The sequence below is a fragment of the Anabrus simplex genome, chromosome 1, assembly GCF_040414725.1.
Source record: "Anabrus simplex isolate iqAnaSimp1 chromosome 1, ASM4041472v1, whole genome shotgun sequence".
In the NCBI taxonomy this organism is placed as follows: domain Eukaryota; kingdom Metazoa; phylum Arthropoda; class Insecta; order Orthoptera; family Tettigoniidae; genus Anabrus; species Anabrus simplex.
In genome coordinates this window covers 740,870,664-740,893,152 of record NC_090265.1, presented here as the reverse complement: position 1 = coordinate 740,893,152, position 22,489 = coordinate 740,870,664, and the positions used below count along the sequence as shown (strand labels likewise).

The window sequence follows — 22,489 nt, the reverse complement described above, 5'->3', positions numbered from 1 at the left end:
AGCACAACACATTACTTGGCCAACCTACAAGAAGAAATCTCTCTCAATAAATGCAAGATTTAAACACTACAACTCCGTTATTAAGCCTGAAGCAACCTATGCTAGTGAAACCTTATTCAATTTGAATAAGAAATCAACTACAGATAAATTACAGAAAATAGATAGATGAATCATTGGAACAATTCTAAACAAAAAACACCAAGTAGATGGACAATGGTGATTACTACCTAATGAAGTTGTATACCAGGAGACTGAGTCTATAATAGATACAATGCGGAAAAGAAGAGTTGCTTTTTTCTGTCACATATTACGACTACCAGGGACTAGGATACTCAAACATTTATTCAACTACTTTTGGAAAAGTAAAACTAAAAATCACTGGTTCAAAGAAGTCCAGGAAGATTTAAATGAATTAGGCTTGACAATTCAACAAATTGAAAACAGAGAAGAGAAGAGGATCCTGAGAAATTACGACGTGAGACTTAAACTGAAGACCTATACACGCAAACAGTACAACATAACTGATGAAGAATGGGCAGCCAGGTCAGAGAGAATGAAACATTTCTGGGAACAAAAGAAGAAACATCAACCAAATTTGTAACCAATATTCATAAGACTTGACTGTATATAGATTGATTTCAGTGCTCCAATGTGGGCGTAAAATAAATAATAATAATAAAACTCAGCCACGGATTGTCCATCACAAATCCCTTTCTCTGCCATCTAGTACACTAAAATGAATAGGTTACAGGTTTATTGGAAGAAAGAAGTTTTATTCCATAATAAAGGAATTTCAGTGAGTATGAGTTACAATAGGTTTCTTCTGATATTGCACGCTCTTCATTTTTCACGAAATCCTGTTGAAGGTGAACCAAAACCAAGTGACAGCTTGTACAAAATAAGACCAGTGATCACATATTTCCACAACAAGATATCAGAAGTGTACTATCCAAGTTGTGAACTATCACTAGATGAAAGCATGGTTCTTTGGCGAGGTCGTTTGTTATTTCGTCAATACATCCAGAACAAGCAGCATAAATATGGAGTGAAATTTTACATGCTGGCAACAGCGAAAGGATTCACCCAGAAAGTTGCGATATATACTGATTCATTAGGTGATTGTGGTGGTAAAGTTCATGCACAGAAGGTAGTTATCCATTTATTAGCAGATAAATGCTGGTCACCACATTTTTATGGACAACTTTTACAACAGTTTTGATTCGGCTAAGAAACTCTTGGATTAAGGAACGCTCTGTACTGGAACGCTAAGGTCGGATAGAAGAAATTCACCTAGGAAGTGAAAGTTGAAAAACTGGAAAAAGGGGGAGACAATTGCTAGATATGCTGATGGAGTTATGATAGGCAAGTGGAAAGATAAACGAGATATGATGTAAGTTACATCTCAACGGAGTATGAGAATAGAGTTGTGGAAGTGAAAAACAGATGGAAAGAAACAGTAAAAAAGCCTCTGCCAGTTGTTAGTTACAACAAATTCATGCCAGGAGTGGATAAACGGGATCAGATGCTATCCTATTATCCATCCCACAGGAAAACAGTTCATTGGCCTAAGAAACTTTTTATACACTTTGTTGAAATGATTCTACGTAGTTTACTTGTTCAATAAGTACTCTGGTGGCACTACACCACTTCATGATTTCTGATTGAATGTCATCAAGCAGCTGTTACCTTCAACAAGTGAAAAGAACCGCCCATCACGTGATGTGCCACAGCAGCACATTCTCGCAAAGCGCGAACCAACACCAGGGAAGAAACAGATTAGGAGGAAGAGATGTACAGCCTGTGCTCAAGAAGGAAGACAAACAAGACAATTTATGGATGCCCGACATGTCCAGGTCAACCAGGATACTGTCTATGGTACAGTGTCACCTGTCATAAATAGATGTACAAATAAACCTCTCAGCACTTGTGCCATTCGTAAACATTATGTGGACGTAATTGGCATGTTTGTGTTTCTATTATTTCTTTAACAATAAAACTGGATTTTGTCACAATTTCCAACAAACTTATGTTTATTTACACATTATGCATTGTTATACACATAATTAGTACAAAAGAAAAGTATTGTTTAACTCTTTAAAGCGTCAGATGGCACGCTCATCCGAAGCACGTCCTGAAGTGCCACTGACCTTTTCCGGTCCAACGTCGAGGTGACCTCGACATCTTGGTTTATTGTAACTGGTCCAATACCTCGACATTATGTTTCATTCTATTTAAGAAGTTATTTACTGAAGTTCTTTGACCTGACTGAGGTCGATCGATATCTCTGAAGTTTCTAGAGCAAAGCTGTAAAGCTGTAAGTAACTCACTGGACTCATGTTTATGTAATATAGTCTATATACATAAAAGAAAGTCGGCCTGGAGCGATGTATATATAAATAATTAAAAATGAAAATAGACGTGAATTAATGAGGCACTTCCAGAAATCTCCGAAATTTGAAACTTGGTACAGGAGAAGCTGATGACCCCAGGATCCTTAAAAAAGTGGAAAATTCTCAAAATTTCCTGAAGGGGGCACACTGGGGGGCCTCAAATTTTTGGCTCAGCATAAGAACGCAGTCGTATAATTTATCCAAAACGACAACCTATAGGTATGGTAGGCTTAAAAAATTTTCAGGAATTTCTGAATCTTTATCCCCCGTGCCCCCAAATCAGGATGGCGGCACAACCTGCCAGGCGAGGTAGAAATTTGAAATTTGGAGAAATTATAGCTTTTAGTCTCTAACCGACAGAAGAATTCCAAGATATTCAGATTTTTCACTTTTTACCCCCAAAAGATATCGAAATATGGAGGCAGTTTTAATGACTGTGCAGACATTCCTTTTAAGGTATTTGTTGGCTAAACGGTAAGTCGTATCACAAAACGCATGGCACAATCTCAGTTCAATTTGGAGTGATCTACAACTTTGGTCCTATGAATTTTAATCATATCTCTCTCCATTAAACATTAGATTTGTCCATATTTCCAGATTGTTTGTAAATTTAGTGAGTTTTACACGTATATTTTTCATGGTTTGACACATTTATAAGAAAGATAGGATCTTCAAGTTAGGTGCGCACATTGGCACAATCAAACGCCATATGTGGACCAAGTTCCATGATCCATGATACATATGTATGCAAAAAATAATGTAAAGTGTTAAAAATGTACCCAAATTTCACTCTATTCAAATTTTCGAACTCAATTTACGACCTAAATATGGGAGATACGAGGAAATGGTTTAGAAACAAACATGTAGAACGATAAAAGGGGCGTCTGATGGCACAAACCGTTTGTTAATATCATGTACCATTTAGGAGTAATGAATCTCGAAGTGGAGGTCTGCACTATTAAACGTGTTCATGCTTATCCGTCATCTATATATATAAAAGCAAGTCAGTCTGGAGCGATGTATATATAAATATTTAAAAATGAAAATAGACGTGAATTAATGAGGCACTTCCAGAAGTCTCAGAAATTTGAAACTTGGTACAGGAGAAGCTGATGACCCCAGGATCCCTAGAAAAATCGAAAATTCTCAAAATTCCCTGAAGGGGGCACACTGGAGGGGCCTCAAATTTTTGGCTCAGCATAAGAATGCAGTCGTATAATTTATCCAAAATGACAACCTATAGGTTTGGTGGGCTTAAAATATTTTCAGGAATTTCTGAATCTTTATCCCCCGTGCCCCAAATCAAGATGGCGGCACAAATTGCCAGATGAGGTAGAAATTTGAAATTTGGAGAAATTATAGCTTTTAGTCTCTAACCGACAGAAAAATTCCAAGATGTTCAAATTTTTCACTTTTACCCCCAAAAGATATCAAAATATTGAGGCAATTTTAATGACTGTGCAGACAGGTATTTGTTGGTTAAACGGTAAGTCTTATCACAAAACGGATGACACAATCTCCGTTCAATTTTGAGTGATCTACAACTTTGGTCCGATGACTTTTAGTCGTATCTCTCTCCCTTATACGCTAGATTTGGACGTATTTCCGGATTGTTCGTAAATTCAGGGATTTTTACAAGTATATTTCATTGTTGGACACACTCATAGGAAACATAGGATCATCAAGTTAGGTGTGCACATTGGCACAATCAAAGTCCATATGTGGACTAAATTTCATGATTCTAGCATATACAAAAAATAATGTAAAGCATTAAAAATGAACCCAAATTTCACTGTATTCAAATATTCAAACTCAATTTACGCCCTAAATACAGGAGATATGAGGAAATAGTTTAAAAACATAAATGTGGAACGATAAAAAGGGTGTCTGATGGCGCAAACCGTTCATTAATATCATGTACCGTTTATGTGTAGTGAATCTCAAAGTGGAGGTCTGCACTATTAAACGTGCTCATGCTTATCAGTCATCTATATATATATAAAAGCAAGTTGGTCTGGAGCGATGTATATATATAAATATTTTAAAATGAAAACAGACGTGAATTAATGAGACACTTCAAGAAATTTCAGAAATTTGAAATTTGGTACCGGAGAAGCATCCCTAGAAAAATCGAAAAACTCAAAATTCCCCAAAGGGGGCACATTGGGGGCTTCAAATTTTGGGCTCAGCATAGGAATGCAGTCATATAATTTATCCAAAGCAACAACCTATAGGTTCTGTGGGCTTAAAAAACATTTGTGTATTTCCTAATTTTATCCCCCTTACCCCCAAATCAAGTTGGCGACACAATCTGCCAGACGAGCCACAAAATTGAAATTTGGCGAAATTATAGATTTTAGCCTGTAAACGATCGAAAACTTCCACGATGTTCAAATTTTTCCTTTTTACCCCCCAAAATATCGAAATATAGAGGCAAATTAATGACTGTGCAGACATTCCTTTTAGAGCAATTTGTTGACTAAACGGTAAGTCCTATCACAAAACAGATGGCACAATCTCCGTTCCATTTGGAGTGATCTACAACTTTGGTCCTATGACTTTGTCACATCTATCTCCCTTATAATTTAGATTTGGCTGTATTTCTGGATTGTTAAGAAATCTGGTGATTTTTACACATATATTTCATTGTTTGATACACTTATAAGAAAGATAGAGTCATCAAGTTTAGGTGTGCACATTGGCACGATTAAAGGCCATATGTGAACCAAATTTCACGATTCTAGCTTATACATAAGTATGCAAAAAAATAATGTAAAGCGTTATAAATGTACTGAAATTTCACCCTATTCAAAGTTTCGAGCTCAATTTAACCCATAAATATGGGAGATACTAGAAAATGTTTTAGAACCAAACATGTAGAAGGAAAAAAGGAGCGTCTAATAGTGCAAAGCGATTGTTAATATCATGTACCGTGTAGAATTAGTGAATCTCGAAGTGGAGGTCTACACCTTAATAAATTTAATGAAATCTCAATTACGGCGTGTAAAGTAATTTATTTAGAAATCCATACACGATATAAAAATCTGTTGCAAGTGACTAATCTCATGTTTTAATCCGTATTGAAATCTGTTGATATACAATAATAAGGTTTTATTATGAATCCACCTGTTCAATACAATATAATGTTGTTACATTTAAAATAACTTCATTAGTTAAAAAGTTATATATGGGACATGTTTCGCTCCCTTATAGAGCATCATCAGCCAAATTTGAATCTCAAATAATTGTTATTTACGTAAATAAAGACTTAAGAACTATTAGAACATTTTTGACAAACTTAAAACTTATTCTATTAGAAAATCATAAAATATAAAATCTTTGTATACATGGCTTAATTACATGTGCTTAATAGGAAGATACATTAAAATTATGGAAGAGAGAGTACTAAAATATAAAATAAATAATATATATATCATGTCCAAAATCCTAGAAAGACGTGAAGATCAATCTTAGGAGCTAAAATTTGAGGATTTTCTTAGCAATGAGATCTGGTAAAAAAGATATTTATCCCTTGTGGATAAGAGTCTATAAAGATTCAAATTTATCGTCAATTTGATGATTGAACTTATAACAGGATAAATGTTGGTCTTCAAGAAATTTAAATGCTTGTTGTCATGTGACCTCGGCGAATGCTGTTAAAAAGATATGTTCTTATAGATGTCAATGACCGTTCGTTGAACTAATGGATTTGATAAGGTGATTGAAAGGGACGTAAATCAACGTTATATTGAAAGCTGCTGCTTGGTTTATCTTGTTGAATGTCTGTAACAAGAAAAGGAATCTTGTAAGTAATCGGAATTTGTGTTGCTAGTTAAGAGTGTGCTTCTAGAAACTTCACTTACCCCTCCAATTGCTGTTTGTCGGTTTGGTGTTGTCCGAGGTTATGTGGTGACTGTCTGTTCTGTGTCTACTCCTTGTGTTGTAAGAGTGAGGTGGTGGGGGTTGAGGGGGGGAGTAGGGGTAGGAGGAGAAATGTTTGTGGGTGTGGTTTTGGAAGGGGAATATCTAGTAGGAGCGCAGGGAGGGGTTGAGTTCTTTAATGTTGGATGATTATTAGTTGTTTTGGGAATGAAAACTTTGGCAAAATTACTTTTTTCTAGATTAAGCGTCTTTAAGAGTTTCGGTAATTGTTCGTGTAACGGATTTCTTATTTCAATTTCGTCATTTAAATTTTTTTCCTTATTGAAATACTGGTCTAAGTGGATATAAATATTTTCTAATTCTGTCATTAGTTTACCTTTTTCTATCTTCTTTATAATTTTTAGGTCTTTCTCTATGGTTGTAAATTGGTGGCCTGACTCTCTCATGTGAGCACTCATCGCAGAATGTTTGTTGTGCTTTGTAGCATTAACGTGTTCTAAGTATCTTGTGAGAAAGTTACGGCCAGTTTGGCCAACATATGAACATTTACATTCTACACATGTTAATCTATAGATGCCAGAACTTAGATAAGGGTTCTTGTTGGAATTTATACTATTGTGGTTGAAAAAAATGTTTCTGTTTGTATTTTGTGTTTTGAATGCTACACTCACATCTCGTTTTTTGATAGGATTAGTTATTTGAAAAATGGCTGGATTGGTGAATGTAAATGTTGCGAATTTGGACTGCTTAGTTTTTTCGGGAGTAAGATTAGTTACTAACTTTTGTTTTACTTTATTGATGATCCGATTGACTATATTTATTTTATATCCATTAATTGAGGCCAAGTCTTTTATAAAATTGAGTTCCTTTTTTAAGTTACTCTCTGAAAGGGGGATTTTGAAAGCTCTATAAACTAAACTGTAAAAAGCCGCCTGTTTATGTGATTTTGGGTGAAGAGAATCATTTTTTATCGTTAGAGGAGCGTATGATGGTTTTCTAAATATTTGAAATTCAAAACTATCTCTTATTCATGTTACATTAATATCCAGGAAGTTTATTGAGTTGTTAGTTTCATCTTCTTTGGTGAATTTTATATTTGGGTCAATATTATTTAAGAAACTTAGGATTTTTTCACTATCATTTTTTTGGCTATCTATTATGACAAAGGTGTCGTCTACATACCTGATCCAAAGGCAAAGTCCATTTATTTTTGTGTTTATTTTGTTTTGCTCCAAATGATCCATATATATGTCTGCCAGTATGCCCGACGTGGGGTCTCCCATTGCTAGGCACGTTTGATGATAAATCTTTTTATTAAATGTGAAGTAATTATTGTTTAATACAAATTTCAGTAGGTTTACAAATTCATCTATTTCACATCTACTTAATTTACTGTATGTAAGGAGATTGTGTTTGATGATATTGATGGTTTCTTTAACCGGTATATTTGGATACATGTTGGTTACGTCGAATGAAACCATTTTATGTTGTGGTTGTAAATTGAATTTTCCTAGTTTATTACAAAATTCTATTGAATTTTCGATTGTCGATTCGTTGTTAAATTTGTAATGTCTTTTGAGGAAATAGTGTATAAATTTGGATGTTTTATACGTGGGACTATTTCTACTGTTTATTATAGGACGTATGGGTACGTTGGGTTTATGTAATTTGGGCAATGCCCTAGCTGTTGGTAACTTTGGATTCATATTTATCATTTTTTGGTGTTCTTGTTCATTAAATAAAAAAGTAGAATTCTTGAGGATAATTTTTAGATTCCGTTGAATCTTATTTATGGGATCCTGGTTTACGACAGTGTAGGTTTTGTCTGAAAAGAATTCTTCTGTTTTTTCAATATAGTCATTTTTATTTAAGAGGACTGTGGTTTCACCTTTGTCTGCTTTGGTAACAACTACATTATTTTTGTTTAGTTTTGTTCTTAGTGTCATTATTTCTGTTATGAGAGTGGGATTAGAACTTTTGTTTATTTCCCTTACGAAAACCGGGAGCTTCTTTTTAACTTCAAATTTGATGTCGTTTTGTATATCTGGTGTTAATTTATTTAAGTTTGATTCAACTTCTGCTACTACATTGATTACGTCTTCTACTTTTTGAGAGTTAGGCCAATTAAATTTTGAACCTTTATCTAATAGGTTCATTTCATTATCAGTGAAGTTTGTGTTTGAGAGATTGATAGTGGTGGGAATGTTTTCAAGGTTAGAATTAGGATTATTTGCTCTATTGTTAGATTTGTTATGATTTGGTTTGTTTTCTTTTAAGAGTGTAAGTTTGTAATCTAGGGTTTTTTGTTTCTTGTCTAAAACGTCTGCAAGTTTCTCTGTTATATGATTTTGGATAGAGTTCCATTCTAAAGGAGATAATTCTTGTGCAATTTCCAAGTGTGTACGATATAATTGCAAGTTCAAAAATGATTTCTTCCTATATAGAGCTTTAATTTCACTTTTCAGCCAGATCTCATTTACTTTGTTTTGAGTATCTGCTACCTTTGAATTAGATACGTTTTTTTCTTTGTATAGATTTTAAAAACCTAGGTACTAATTTACATTTCAAACATTCTTTCAAGAACCAAATATCTTTGGATATCTTACTGATTTTGATTTTGAGATTCAGATATCTATTCTTTTTGTTTGTATTAGCCTGGTTGGCTATTTCATTGCAAGTGACTAATCTCATGTTTTAATCCGTATTGAAATCTGTTGATATACAATAATAAGGTTTTATTATGAATCCACCTGTTCAATACAATATAATGTTGTTACATTTAAAATAACTTCATTAGTTAAAAAGTTATATATGGGACATGTTTCGCTCCCTTATAGAGCATCATCAGCCAAATTTGAATCTCAAATAATTGTTATTTACGTAAATAAAGACTTAAGAACTATTAGAACATTTTTGACAAACTTAAAACTTATTCTATTAGAAAATCATAAAATATAAAATCTTTGTATACATGGCTTAATTACATGTGCTTAATAGGAAGATACATTAAAATTATGGAAGAGAGAGTACTAAAATATAAAATAAATAATATATATATCATGTCCAAAATCCTAGAAAGACGTGAAGATCAACCTTAGGAGCTAAAATTTGAGGATTTTCTTAGCAATGAGATCTGGTAAAAAAGATATTTATCCCTTGTGGATAAGAGTCTATAAAGATTCAAATTTATCGTCAATTTGATGATTGAACTTATAACAGGATAAATGTTGGTCTTCAAGAAATTTAAATGCTTGTTGTCATGTGACCTCGGCGAATGCTGTTAAAAAGATATGTTCTTATAGATGTCAATGACCGTTCGTTGGACATGATATATATATTATTTATTTTATATTTTAGTACTCTCTCTTCCATAATTTTAATGTATCTTCCTATTAAGCACATGTAATTAAGCCATGTATACAAAGATTTTATATTTTATGATTTTCTAATAGAATAAGTTTTAAGTTTGTCAAAAATGTTCTAATAGTTCTTAAGTCTTTATTTACGTAAATAACAATTATTTGAGATTCAAATTTGGCTGATGATGCTCTATAAGGGAGCGAAACATGTCCCATATATAACTTTTTAACTAATGAAGTTATTTTAAATGTAACAACATTATATTGTATTGAACAGGTGGATTCATAATAAAACCTTATTATTGTATATCAACAGATTTCAATACGGATTAAAACATGAGATTAGTCACTTGCAATGAAATAGCCAACCAGGCTAATACAAACAAAAAGAATAGATATCTGAATCTCAAAATCAAAATCAGTAAGATATCCAAAGATATTTGGTTCTTGAAAGAATGTTTGAAATGTAAATTAGTACCTAGGTTTTTAAAATCTATACAAAGAAAAAACGTATCTAATTCAAAGGTAGCAGATACTCAAAACAAAGTAAATGAGATCTGGCTGAAAAGTGAAATTAAAGCTCTATATAGGAAGAAATCATTTTTGAACTTGCAATTATATCGTACACACTTGGAAATTGCACAAGAATTATCTCCTTTAGAATGGAACTCTATCCAAAATCATATAACAGAGAAACTTGCAGACGTTTTAGACAAGAAACAAAAAACCCTAGATAACAAACTTACACTCTTAAAAGAAAACAAACCAAATCATAACAAATCTAACAATAGAGCAAATAATCCTAATTCTAACCTTAAAAACATTCCCACCACTATCAATCTCTCAAACACAAACTTCACTGGTAATGAAATGAACCTATTAGATAAAGGTTCAAAATTTAATTGGCCTAACTCTCAAAAAGTAGAAGACGTAATCAATGTAGTAGCAGAAGTTGAATCAAACTTAAATAAATTAACACCAGATATACAAAACGACATCAAATTTGAAGTTAAAAAGAAGCTCCTGGTTTTCGTAAGGGAAATAAACAAAAGTTCTAATCCCACTCTCATAACAGAAATAATGACACTAAGAACAAAACTAAACAAAAATAATGTAGTTGTTACCAAAGCAGACAAAGGTGAAACCACAGTCCTCTTAAATAAAAATGACTATATTGAAAAAACAGAAGAATTCTTTTCAGACAAAACCTACACTGTCGTAAACCAGGATCCCATAAATAAGATTCAACGGAATCTAAAAATTATCCTCAAGAATTCTACTTTTTTATTTAATGAACAAGAACACCAAAAAATGATAAATATGAATCCAAAGTTACCAACAGCTAGGGCATTGCCCAAATTACATAAACCCAACGTACCCATACGTCCTATAATAAACAGTAGAAATAGTCCCACGTATAAAACATCCAAATTTATACACTATTTCCTCAAAAGACATTACAAATTTAACAACGAATCGACAATCGAAAATTCAATAGAATTTTGTAATAAACTAGGAAAATTCAATTTACAACCACAACATAAAATGGTTTCATTCGACGTAACCAACATGTATCCAAATATACCGGTTAAAGAAACCATCAATATCATCAAACACAATCTCCTTACATACAGTAAATTAAGTAGATGTGAAATAGATGAATTTGTAAACCTACTGAAATTTGTATTAAACAATAATTACTTCACATTTAATAAAAAGATTTATCATCAAACATGCCTAGCAATGGGAGACCCCACGTCGGGCATACTGGCAGACATATATATGGATCATTTGGAGCAAAACAAAATAAACACAAAAATAAATGGACTTTGCCTTTGGATCAGGTATGTAGATGACACCTTTGTCATAATAGATAGCCAAAAAAATGATAGTGAAAAAATCCTAAGTTTCTTAAATAATATTGACCCAAATATAAAATTCACCAAAGAAGATGAAACTAACAACTCAATAAACTTCCTGGATACTAATGTAACACGAATAAGAGATAGTTTTGAATTTCAAATATTTAGAAAACCATCATACGCTCCTCTAACGATAAAAAATGATTCTCTTCACCCAAAATCACATAAACAGGCGGCTTTTTACAGTTTAGTTTATAGAGCTTTCAAAATCCCCCTTTCAGAGAGTAACTTAAAAAAGGAACTCAATTTTATAAAAGACTTGGCCTCAATTAATGGATATAAAATAAATATAGTCAATTGGATCATCAATAAAGTAAAACAAAAGTTAGTAACTAATCTTACTCCCGAAAAAACTAAGCAGTCCAAATTCGCAACATTTACATTCACCAATCCAGCCATTTTTCAAATAACTAATCCTATCAAAAAACGAGATGTGAATGTAGCATTCAAAACACAAAATACAAACAGAAACATTTTTTTCAACCACAATAGTATAAATTCCAACAAGAACCCTTATCTAAGTTCTGGCATCTATAGATTAACATGTGTAGAATGTAAATGTTCATATGTTGGCCAAACTGGCCGTAACTTTCTCACAAGATACTTAGAACACGTTAATGCTACAAAGCACAACAAACATTCTGCGATGAGTGCTCACATGAGAGAGTCAGGCCACCAATTTACAACCATAGAGAAAGACCTAAAAATTATAAAGAAGATAGAAAAAGGTAAACTAATGACAGAATTAGAAAATATTTATATCCACTTAGACCAGTATTTCAATAAGGAAAAAAATTTAAATGACGAAATTGAAATAAGAAATCCGTTACACGAACAATTACCGAAACTCTTAAAGACGCTTAATCTAGAAAAAAGTAATTTTGCCAAAGTTTTCATTCCCAAAACAACTAATAATCATCCAATATTAAAGAACTCAACCCCTCCCTGCGCTCCTACTAGATATTCCCCTTCCAAAACCACACCCACAAAAATTTCTCCTCCTACCCCTACTCCCCCCCTCAACCCCCACCACCTCACTCTTACAACACAAGGAGTAGACACAGAACAGACAGTCACCACATAACCTCGGACAACACCAAACCGACAAACAGCAATTGGAGGGGTAAGTGAAGTTTCTAGAAGCACACTCTTAACTAGCAACACAAATTCCGATTACTTACAAGATTCCTTTTCTTGTTACAGACATTCAACAAGATAAACCAAGCAGCAGCTTTCAATATAACGTTGATTTACGTCCCTTTCAATCACCTTATCAAATCCATTAGTTCAACGAACGGTCATTGACATCTATAAGAACATATCTTTTTAACAGCATTCGCCGAGGTCACATGACAACAAGCATTTAAATTTCTTGAAGACCAACATTTATCCTGTTATAAGTTCAATCATCAAATTGACGATAAATTTGAATCTTTATAGACTCTTATCCACAAGGGATAAATATCTTTTTTACCAGATCTCATTGCTAAGAAAATCCTCAAATTTTAGCTCCTAAGATTGATCTTCACGTCTTTCTAGGATTTTGGACATGATATATATATTATTTATTTTATATTTTAGTACTCTCTCTTCCATAATTTTAATGTATCTTCCTATTAAGCACATGTAATTAAGCCATGTATACAAAGATTTTATATTTTATGATTTTCTAATAGAATAAGTTTTAAGTTTGTCAAAAATGTTCTAATAGTTCTTAAGTCTTTATTTACGTAAATAACAATTATTTGAGATTCAAATTTGGCTGATGATGCTCTATAAGGGAGCGAAACATGTCCCATATATAACTTTTTAACTAATGAAGTTATTTTAAATGTAACAACATTATATTGTATTGAACAGGTGGATTCATAATAAAACCTTATTATTATATATAAAAATCTGTAGCGAAGCACCAGCACATTTGCTAGCATCATAATAATATTGTAATTATAGTTACTAATATAAGTTCTGGGTTTAATCTGACTAGGTAAAAATGTGCAAAATTAATTTGGACCAGACTGTTGGAACATGTGACAGAAAATTGGACTGCAAAGGGTTAAAGAGTCAATAAATTAATACTGTTCTAAATGCATAATATTTACTTTTTTAACTCAATGGACACGTTTTTGATAAAATTTAGTGCCATTTATTAGGACTGACTGATACGGCCAAAACAGCTCCTGAGAAAGATATTTTAGAAGATGGTGGCAGCGAATGTGTTAATGCAAAAATTAGATCAAAAGTTGGCTATCCCATCTAAATGAACCAGAGTCTTCCTTCAATCTTCTGGTACTTCTTTTTCCTTCCATATCACTTGAAATAATCTGTATATCCAATGTAACGCTATTGGTCCTGCTGACCTTTATCATCTCTGTAGCCACCTCATCTACACCTGATGCTTTCCCTCTTTTCATCTTCTTCATGACACCATCTATTTCCAAAATTGTTATATCTTAACTTTGGTTTTCTTCCACACAATTATTTTATCATGTTCCCCATCTTCCTCTAGTTCTATGAATTTGATATTAAGTAATTCGAATTCTTTTTTTACAACTTGCTTTACGTCGCATGGACACAGATAGGTCATATGGCAATGATGGGACAGGAATGGGCCAGGAGTGGGAAGGAAGTTGTTTTTTTTTTGTTTTTTTTTTTTTTGCTAGTTGCTTTACGTCGCACCGACACAGATAGGTCTTATGGCGACGATGGGAGAGGGAAGGGCTAGGAGTGGGAAGGAAGCGGCCGTGGCCTTAATTAAGGTACAGCCCCAGCATTTGCCTGGTGTTAAAATGGGAAACCACGGAAAACCATTTTCAGGGCTGCCGACAGTGGGGTTCGAACCTACTATATCCCGAATACTGGATACTGGCCGCACTTAAGCGACTGCAGCTATCGAGCTCGGTGGGAAGGAAGCAGCTGTGGCCTTAATTAAGATACAGCCCCAGCATTTGCCTGGTGTGAAAATGGTAAACCACGGAAAAACATCTTCAGGGCTGCCGACAGTGGGGTTCGAACCCACTATCTCCCGAATACTGGCCACACTTAAGTGGCTACAGCTATTGAGCTCGGTTAATTCCAAATTTGTCTTGGATCTGTCCTTACAAAGTTTGTATCTTCTCTCCTGTTTATTTTACTTTTAACCAATCCACACAACACCTTCTTCAGCATCCTCTTGCAAGATTTCTGTGAAGTTTTCTTTTCTCTTCCTGTACAATATTCTGATATGCTTTCTTTGCTTCATTACACTTTTGCCTACTCTCTGTATTTCTGCCTCCTATCCTGCTCCTCCATGCTTTTTTGTTTTTGTTTTTTCACTGCATCCCTTACTTTGTTATTCCTTCTTTTTCCCTGGTAATTATAGAATGAAAATAAGTGTGGAGAATGGTTATGACTAGAGTACTGTAAATACTGGGAGGAAAGACTTTGAAAGCTTCAAGTACTTGGGAAGTGAACTGATGCAAGATTGGATACAACAGACTGTGAGGAACTTGAACTGGAAGAAGGAAGTGTAAAGAGGTGATGAATAAGATGTGTTATACTGACACAGACCTCGACACTGACAGGAAAGAAAAATTCAGGCCAGTGAGATGAATAATTTAAGAAGTATGAGAGTGCAGGAACAGCTAAATGTGTGGGAGGAAGTTATGTCATCTTACGGAATGAAGTTCTCAGCACAAACAATGTTCAGTTGGTAGTGCTTCGTTAACATGCTCTCTCTCTCTCTCTTTCTCTCTCCCCTCTTCTATTTACTGATTTTATCTCATTTTATCTATCATTTATTCAGGTTAACTTCATGGACACCGCAATGACTTGCGAAGTTATACCAGCCACAAATTAAGAATGTGTCAGTTTTAACCATATCTTCATGTGCCGTCCTGACAATGTCCAACAGCATTTCAGCATGTTTTTAACAAGCACTATGGGAACATTTCATTTTATTTACGTTGGTTGATATGGAAACACCATCTAGCAGTTTTGCGTCAGCTGGTGGTTATTTACAGTGGCATCCAGTGGCTTGCATAATGCTAACACCACTCAAGTAGATTTGGTGATTGATGATCAGACTACAGAACCAACATTTACCAGTTCCCGTTTTGAAACTGTAAGGATTAGCAGTGATGGAACTAACAATTCTATGAATATCAATACAAGAAAAAGTCTGGATAATGAGCATACTCCAGATGCTAAGAATTTAGAGCAGGGCACCAGGCGCATGCACTGTGCATGGAGCAAAAGACGACTTCGCTTGGTTGACCAGAGTGCAGACCCCCACTCCTCGATTTGGAGCAATAGTGCTCTCTCTCTCTTTCCCCACGCCTGTCTCTCTTGCCCCCCCTGTCTCCCTCCTCCTCACTTGCTCCGTAGCGCTCCAAATCTGAGCTGAGTTAGCTTAGCCAAGTAGCCCAGAGATGAAGCGTTGGTCCGAGCTGAGCCGAGCCGAGTGGGACCGATGCACTGTGCACAGGAACTCTGCGCCGTTGTTTGCACACATGAGATTTTGGGCGTTTGAGAGGCTCTGATTTAGAGCCTAATTTATTTTACAGATTTTACACTTAGTTCATGCCAGATTTTAATGTTAATTGTGTGTTTGTACATTAGTTTTCATATCAACTGTGTGTTCTTACATTTGTTTAGTTATTAGATATATTACATTAAGGCTGAAGATGGCCAGCCAAGGCCGAAACTAGTCTTAGTTTAGTAATGTAATTCAATAATATTGCATAATATAGTATTGAAAAACATTAATTTAATAATTATTATTGTGAGAGTACAGTAATCCAAAAAATAAAGAATTTGTGCAGGGGAGCCAGCGTAAGTTGTCCTTTTTGAAAAGTTTTTTCTTTCGTTGCATGAGGTTATGTTTGCTATTGAATTATCCAAGTGCATTATTTGAATAATGTAAATGAACCTTGTTGGATACACTTTGGAAATAGTTTCTTCCAAGGCACCTGAAAGGTTTAAACTGGGAATCAAGGTTAATTGCGTGCAATAACGGGTCTTAGAATACTTTATGACGCGGCAAGGTTTGTCATTTCTAAATTACAAGTTGGCGGTTTGTTCAAAATACGTAAGTCCGAGTTTTGCGTCCCAACGACTTTGAATTAACGAGGTTTTACTGTATTATGTGTGCTTACTTGGCAGAAAATATAATATAACTGAATCCCTCCCAGTTGATGGATGTAGTCAAAGTGACCTATAATTCCAGGGAAATTTTCCGATGTATAATAAAATATATCAGTTGACAAGAATTATGATCAAGTTGACAGTTACCGGACTGCCCCTTATGTCAGTCTCAAGAAACAAGTCCCTTATACGATCTCTTGAATAGCAAAATTGTATTTTAAACTGTACCTCCCTGTACATTTCAAATGAATTGCTGCGACTTCGCAGCAGATGACCCACAGAGAGGCCATCGCACTAACCTTTCTTGTTGCAAGCTGTCCACTTCATGATCGTATCGTTGAATTCAATCAACAAATTACTAAACAAATTAATTTAAAACACCACCTAATCCCCTGTACAACAAGGCAAGAAATAAAGTACCGATTAGGTGGTGTTTTAAATTAATTTGTTTGATAATTTGTTGGCTAACCTTTCTTCTTGGAATTGTCTCAACATGATAACACAAATTATATGTTTCATGGTACATAACCTCTGCATTGGAGGTTAAACAGTGTTCTCGGCAGTGTTTAAACATGGCCAGTTGAACATCAGTTTTAGACAGTGTCTAAGTCATAAATAATTTTATTGCAATGCGGCAGCCACACTTAGACATTGTTTAACTGTAGACATCGTCTAAACACCTTTTCTGCAATTGGCCCAATAATTCCTCATATGTTACAGTATGCAATTAAATGATATATTTACTGGTAGAGTGGCGAGGACTCCTACGAGGTAGACTGGTATGAGAGCAAGAGGTGGCCAATTGTCTCCACGGGCAATGACAGCAAGTGTAGCTTCAAGCTGCTGCAATCGCTGGACCACTGCTGGCTTCACCTGGTAACACAAGCAATACAAGTGTATTTACGTTGATGCTTTCATGGCCCGTAATAACAGACAAGTTAATATAGTTCTTGGGCTTTTGCTGCGCCAAGAAAACAAGGTGACATTCGGGAAGGAGGGAGGGAGGAAAGAAAAGAAAGGAAGGAAGGAAAGAGGGAAAATGAAAGAAGAAGGGGGGGGGGGGAAGGAGGAAGGAGGGAGAGAAGGAAGGAAAAGGAAAGAAGGATGGAAGTAGAGAGGGAGGAAAGGAACGAAGGAAGGAAGGAAGGAGAGAAGTAGGAAGAAAGGAATGGAAGGAAGGAAGGAAGGAAGGAAGGAAGGAAGGAAGGAAGGAAGGAAGGAAGGAAGGAAGGAAGGAAGGATAATATTAATGTTATTGGCTTTACGTTCCACTAACTACTCTTTAATGGTTTTCGTAGGACGCCAAGGTGCTGGAATTTAGTCCTGCAGGAGTTCTTTTACGTGCCAGTAAATCTACCGATATGGGGCTGGTGTATTTGAGCACCTTCAAATACCACCGGACTGAGCCAGGATCGAACCTGCCAAGTTGGAGTCAGAAGGCCAGCGCCTCAACCGTCTGAGCCCAGCAGAGAGGGAAGGAAGGAAGGAAGGAAGGAGGAAAGGAAGGAAGGAAGGAAGGAGGAAAGGAAGGAAGGAAGGAAGGAAGGAAGGAAGGAAGGAAGGAAGGAAGGGCAGAGCAAACTCTCTGTGAAATGTAAAGAATCTTACCTTGTTTTGTTTTTTTGTTTTTTTGACACAACACAAGCCCAAAAGCTATATTATCGTGTGTAATTCTAACCATGAGATAAATACAGTACTTCCTTTAGCAAACATACCTTCTGCCTGACAATGGCCTTCCCAAACCCAAAGCACAACTCGCTGAACAGTTTAATGAATGCAGTGACCACCGCATCATGGGAAACTTCAACACCCTTTGCAACATCAAGGAGATCTGGTAACCTAAAACAGAGCAGAACCTCGATATAATGCATGCACGACAAAAGTGCCTGGAACTGAACACAGTAAAAGTATCTAGCATTAACAGCAATTTCACTTTATTTCTAAAATATAAAGTCCACATTCAGAGAACTTTAAAAAAGTTAATAGTGTTAAAAACAGTAATCTGCACTGTCCTACCTCCATGTCCTTAATTTACACACTAATTTTTTCCCCTTTTGTTATACATTACTAGTATTTCCTTCTCTACTTCTCGTGGGTTGGCTATTTTCTATCACCTATGGCAATTAAATCGTAACAGTTACAGAACACTATCGTCACATATTTACCTAGAGTCTGTTTATTCGCCACACTAGTCATCCACATCAAAGTCAGCCTAATCAGCTCTTGCACATGTATTTTCTTAGGTGAAATTTAAAATGAGCTATAAATGATAGATTCAACATTTTGACGTACAATAATGTCTTTCATTTTGTTCATGTACTGCGCCCCGCACAGAATTTCAAGAATCACATTGGAATTTATAGTAAGTTCAGCTTCATAGCTTTGCAATTATAAACAATATATAGTTTAAAAGGTGAAATATCAATAATCAGTGACCCAGGGCCATGTAAAATTTGAATATGTTGTGACACAGTAAAATTAGTACTGTATAACTCGTGACTCCATGGCACAAGAGTTCGTCTCTAGAACTCCTTCATTTTAGCTATCATTATTCACCATAACTCCCCATTATTCTTGACCACATCAAACCGAAAGTTGAAATTTGTGCTAATTTTTTTTTAAAGTCTCAATACTTTGGGTCTAAATGAATCAGGAATGACTGTAAACCCTTTGCCCCTAACAAAGTTCGTTTGTTATTATTTGAAGGTCTGACCCTGGAATTTACTGACTGTGGAAATTTTACAAGAAATTAAGGATGTTTAAATTAAAATAGCTAGTCTGTAGGGACCCTGTAGGTGAGCTCTTCAGTAAGAATGGTTGCATCAAGTGATGTTGTGCAGCCTGCTCTCATTACAGACACTGGGTGGATTCTCTCTTTTTTTTTTTTTTTTTTACGTCACACTGACACAGATAGCTCTTATGGCGATGAAGAGATAGGAAAGGCCTAGGAGTGGGAACGAAGCGGCCGTGGCTTTAATTAAGGTACAGCCCCAACATTTGCCTGGTGTGAAAATGGGAAACCACAGAAAACCATCTTCAGGGCTCAAACCCACTATCTCTTGCATGCAAGCTCACAACCGTGCGCCCCTAACCACACAACCAACTCGCCCAGTCTGGGTGGATTCAGGTTGCACAGCAATGTAATTGGAGATCAATCTTTAGTTTATCAAGATATGACAGGTGAGCTTGTATTCCACGCATTCTTAACCTCCCAAGCTGGTTCAACACATATTGTAAGTCCAGTGGACTATGCTTGTTCAGTTGGTTTGGCGTTCCACAAACGACTGGTGCAGGTGGAAATTAGAACATCTATTTCACCATTTTTTTACCTTAAGAATCCAGAAGTTGTGTACAGTCCTGCCATCACTGTTTCATAACTACAACTAATACGTAACAGATCGATATATATTGCTGTTGACTCATACTGATCAAGGAGTCACACTGGATAGAACAACATCTCCTGAACGTCTCTGCCAAAGTAAGAACTTCCAACAAACTTGGGGATCTACAGCTGCAACTCTGAGATGTTCAGCTTTAGGGTTGGTGTACTTGACTGCTGAATACTGTGCTGCTGTTTGGCTAAATAGTGCCTACACAAACATTACTGATACCCAGCTGAACACTACAATGCATTTCATCACTGGCACAATCAAATCTACTCCCAAGTAGTGGCTACCAGTGTTAAGTCATATCCCTCCTCCAGATCTCAGACGTAAAGATGCTCTCCTAAGAGAATTCAGTAAAATAGTGAATAACCCAGAACTCCCAATACATAATGACATCCCAGCGATGCAAATATTAATCGTCTGCATTCGAGAAAACCACCAACTAGAGATGCCATGAACTTGTGGAACAGCAACTACCAAACTTCCGCTGAATGGCAGAAGAGACTTAACGACAAATACTGCCCGACAAAACCTTCTGTGAAGAAGATGCCGCCACTTGGTTTCAACCTCCCTCATAGACTATGGTCCGCACTGAACAGGATCCGAACAAAGCACAGGAACTGTGAAGCCTTCCATTACAAGTGGAACAGAATCCCAATGCCTGAGTGTAACTGTACAATAATCTATCAGCTTCATTATCCACATTGATAATTTAAGCACACAAGTATGAAGGATGAGTTTTCCACCTAATCAATACTTTATTTTACAAAATGTTTAGAATTATTTACATTGAAACAGTCCCGGTTTCGACCTGTAAATGTGTACAATAGCTATTAAGCAGGTTCACCAACAACTGATGACCTATTTACAGGTTGAAACTGGTACTGTTTTAATGTAAATACAGTAGAAGTCCGTTATAGCGAGTACAGCATATAACGAGAACTCCGTTATAGCGATGGCTTTTTTCTGCCCCTTCAAAATTCCTATATTAAACTGTGTATTGTCCTTCGGTTACAGCGAGAACCCTCTCACTGGCGCATCCGTTATTACGAGCGATTAAGCGCGCGCGATTTTTTCCGTTACCGATATTTATGCACCCCAGCGATGATATTGTATGCGATCGATTGCCTTCGGCATCGTTTCCGCGCTATGTGCACTAGCTATTTCTCTCGTCGACAATCGAAGGTGATGTCGGGGTCGATTAGTAATATCCGTCGACAGCTGTTCCGTAAAAAAAAAAATTTGAAACGAAAGAACATATTTTTGTAATAAATGCGTATATAACGTGTCCGATAACGGTTGTTAACTCATTAAAAATTAAGGCTGACTAAACGACCGCTTAATTTTGAGGCTAAATACTGCAATTAAATAAGAATGGGATACACCTCGAGATATGGCAGAGTGCTTCGCGTCTGGTTAAATTACGGAAAGGCTATTATGAAAATTTATAGCGAGAAAGGTATAATTTCTCTACTGGCGCTTGAAGTGTGTTTTCATCATACGTATAGTACGGTTAAGTTAGGATACGTGACACTGTTTGAATAAGAAAACTGAAACGTTTGCAACAAAATGAGATCGATCATCTTCGGTACGGCATAGTTTTCTCACTTTGTGCATTTGCGAGCTCTCTCGTTGACATTCAAAGGCGATGTTGGAGTTGATTAGTAGGGAATACCCATCGACTGCTGTTCTCTAAAGAAAATTCGAAATGAAAGAGGATAACACGATTTCGTAATACAGTAAATCCGTAAATAATGTGGCCGATAGCAGTTGTTAACTCGTTAAAAATAAAGACTGAAGTAAACGATATCTAAATTTTAATGTTATATACGAAAATTAAGTAAGAATGCGGTACACCTCACGATATGGCAGAGTACATCACTGATTTCAGAGGATATTTCATATCTTCTCGCGTCTACTTACGGCTATTTACATGTAAATTTTTCGCGAGGAGGTTATTTCTCTACATGCGTTTGAAATATGTTTTCATGATAGGCTACATATACGGTTAGGTTAGGTGACGCTGTTTGAAGAAGAAAGCTGAGGTGTTTGCCACAGAAATCTCAGGAGTGATGCCGTATTTCTCCTAATCCAAGACTTTTTTTCTCAGAATCTCATGCGAAAACTCAAAGGTTGTTGCATTCGCGGGCCTCGCGGCCTAACAGTACGTTAATGGATACCACTGGCAACTACCGCGGTAACCACGCTGCTTCTTTCCACACGCGCACAGAACTCGTTGATAATAAACGACCGCCTCTTTACTACACATCGCTAGCCGCGACAATCGATTGTACAGTGCCTGTGTGTTTCTCAAATCTGCAGAATGGCATCAAAACATGCGACCCTTCGAATTCTTAGAAGAGCCATGGCTACTCAGGGGCAGAGTCATAACGCGCCTATTGTACTTGACGCTTAGTAAAATTAAG

The 22,489-nt window shown here is 35.8% G+C and overlaps 1 protein-coding gene across 1 annotated transcript in view; it reads right to left on the bottom strand.

The window, feature by feature from the left end:
- The window catches only part of LOC136857459 (RAB11-binding protein RELCH homolog), a 398,727-nt gene that overhangs the window by 146,373 nt on the left and 229,865 nt on the right, over positions 1 to 22,489 (bottom strand). Inside the window, exons 13-14 of the mRNA XM_067136130.2 lie at positions 18,393 to 18,516; positions 17,422 to 17,550 (exon numbers count right to left, since the gene is read on the bottom strand). Coding sequence (XP_066992231.2) covers positions 17,422 to 17,550; positions 18,393 to 18,516 — 253 coding nt within the window. The remainder of the gene's footprint in view (positions 1 to 17,421; positions 17,551 to 18,392; positions 18,517 to 22,489) is intronic.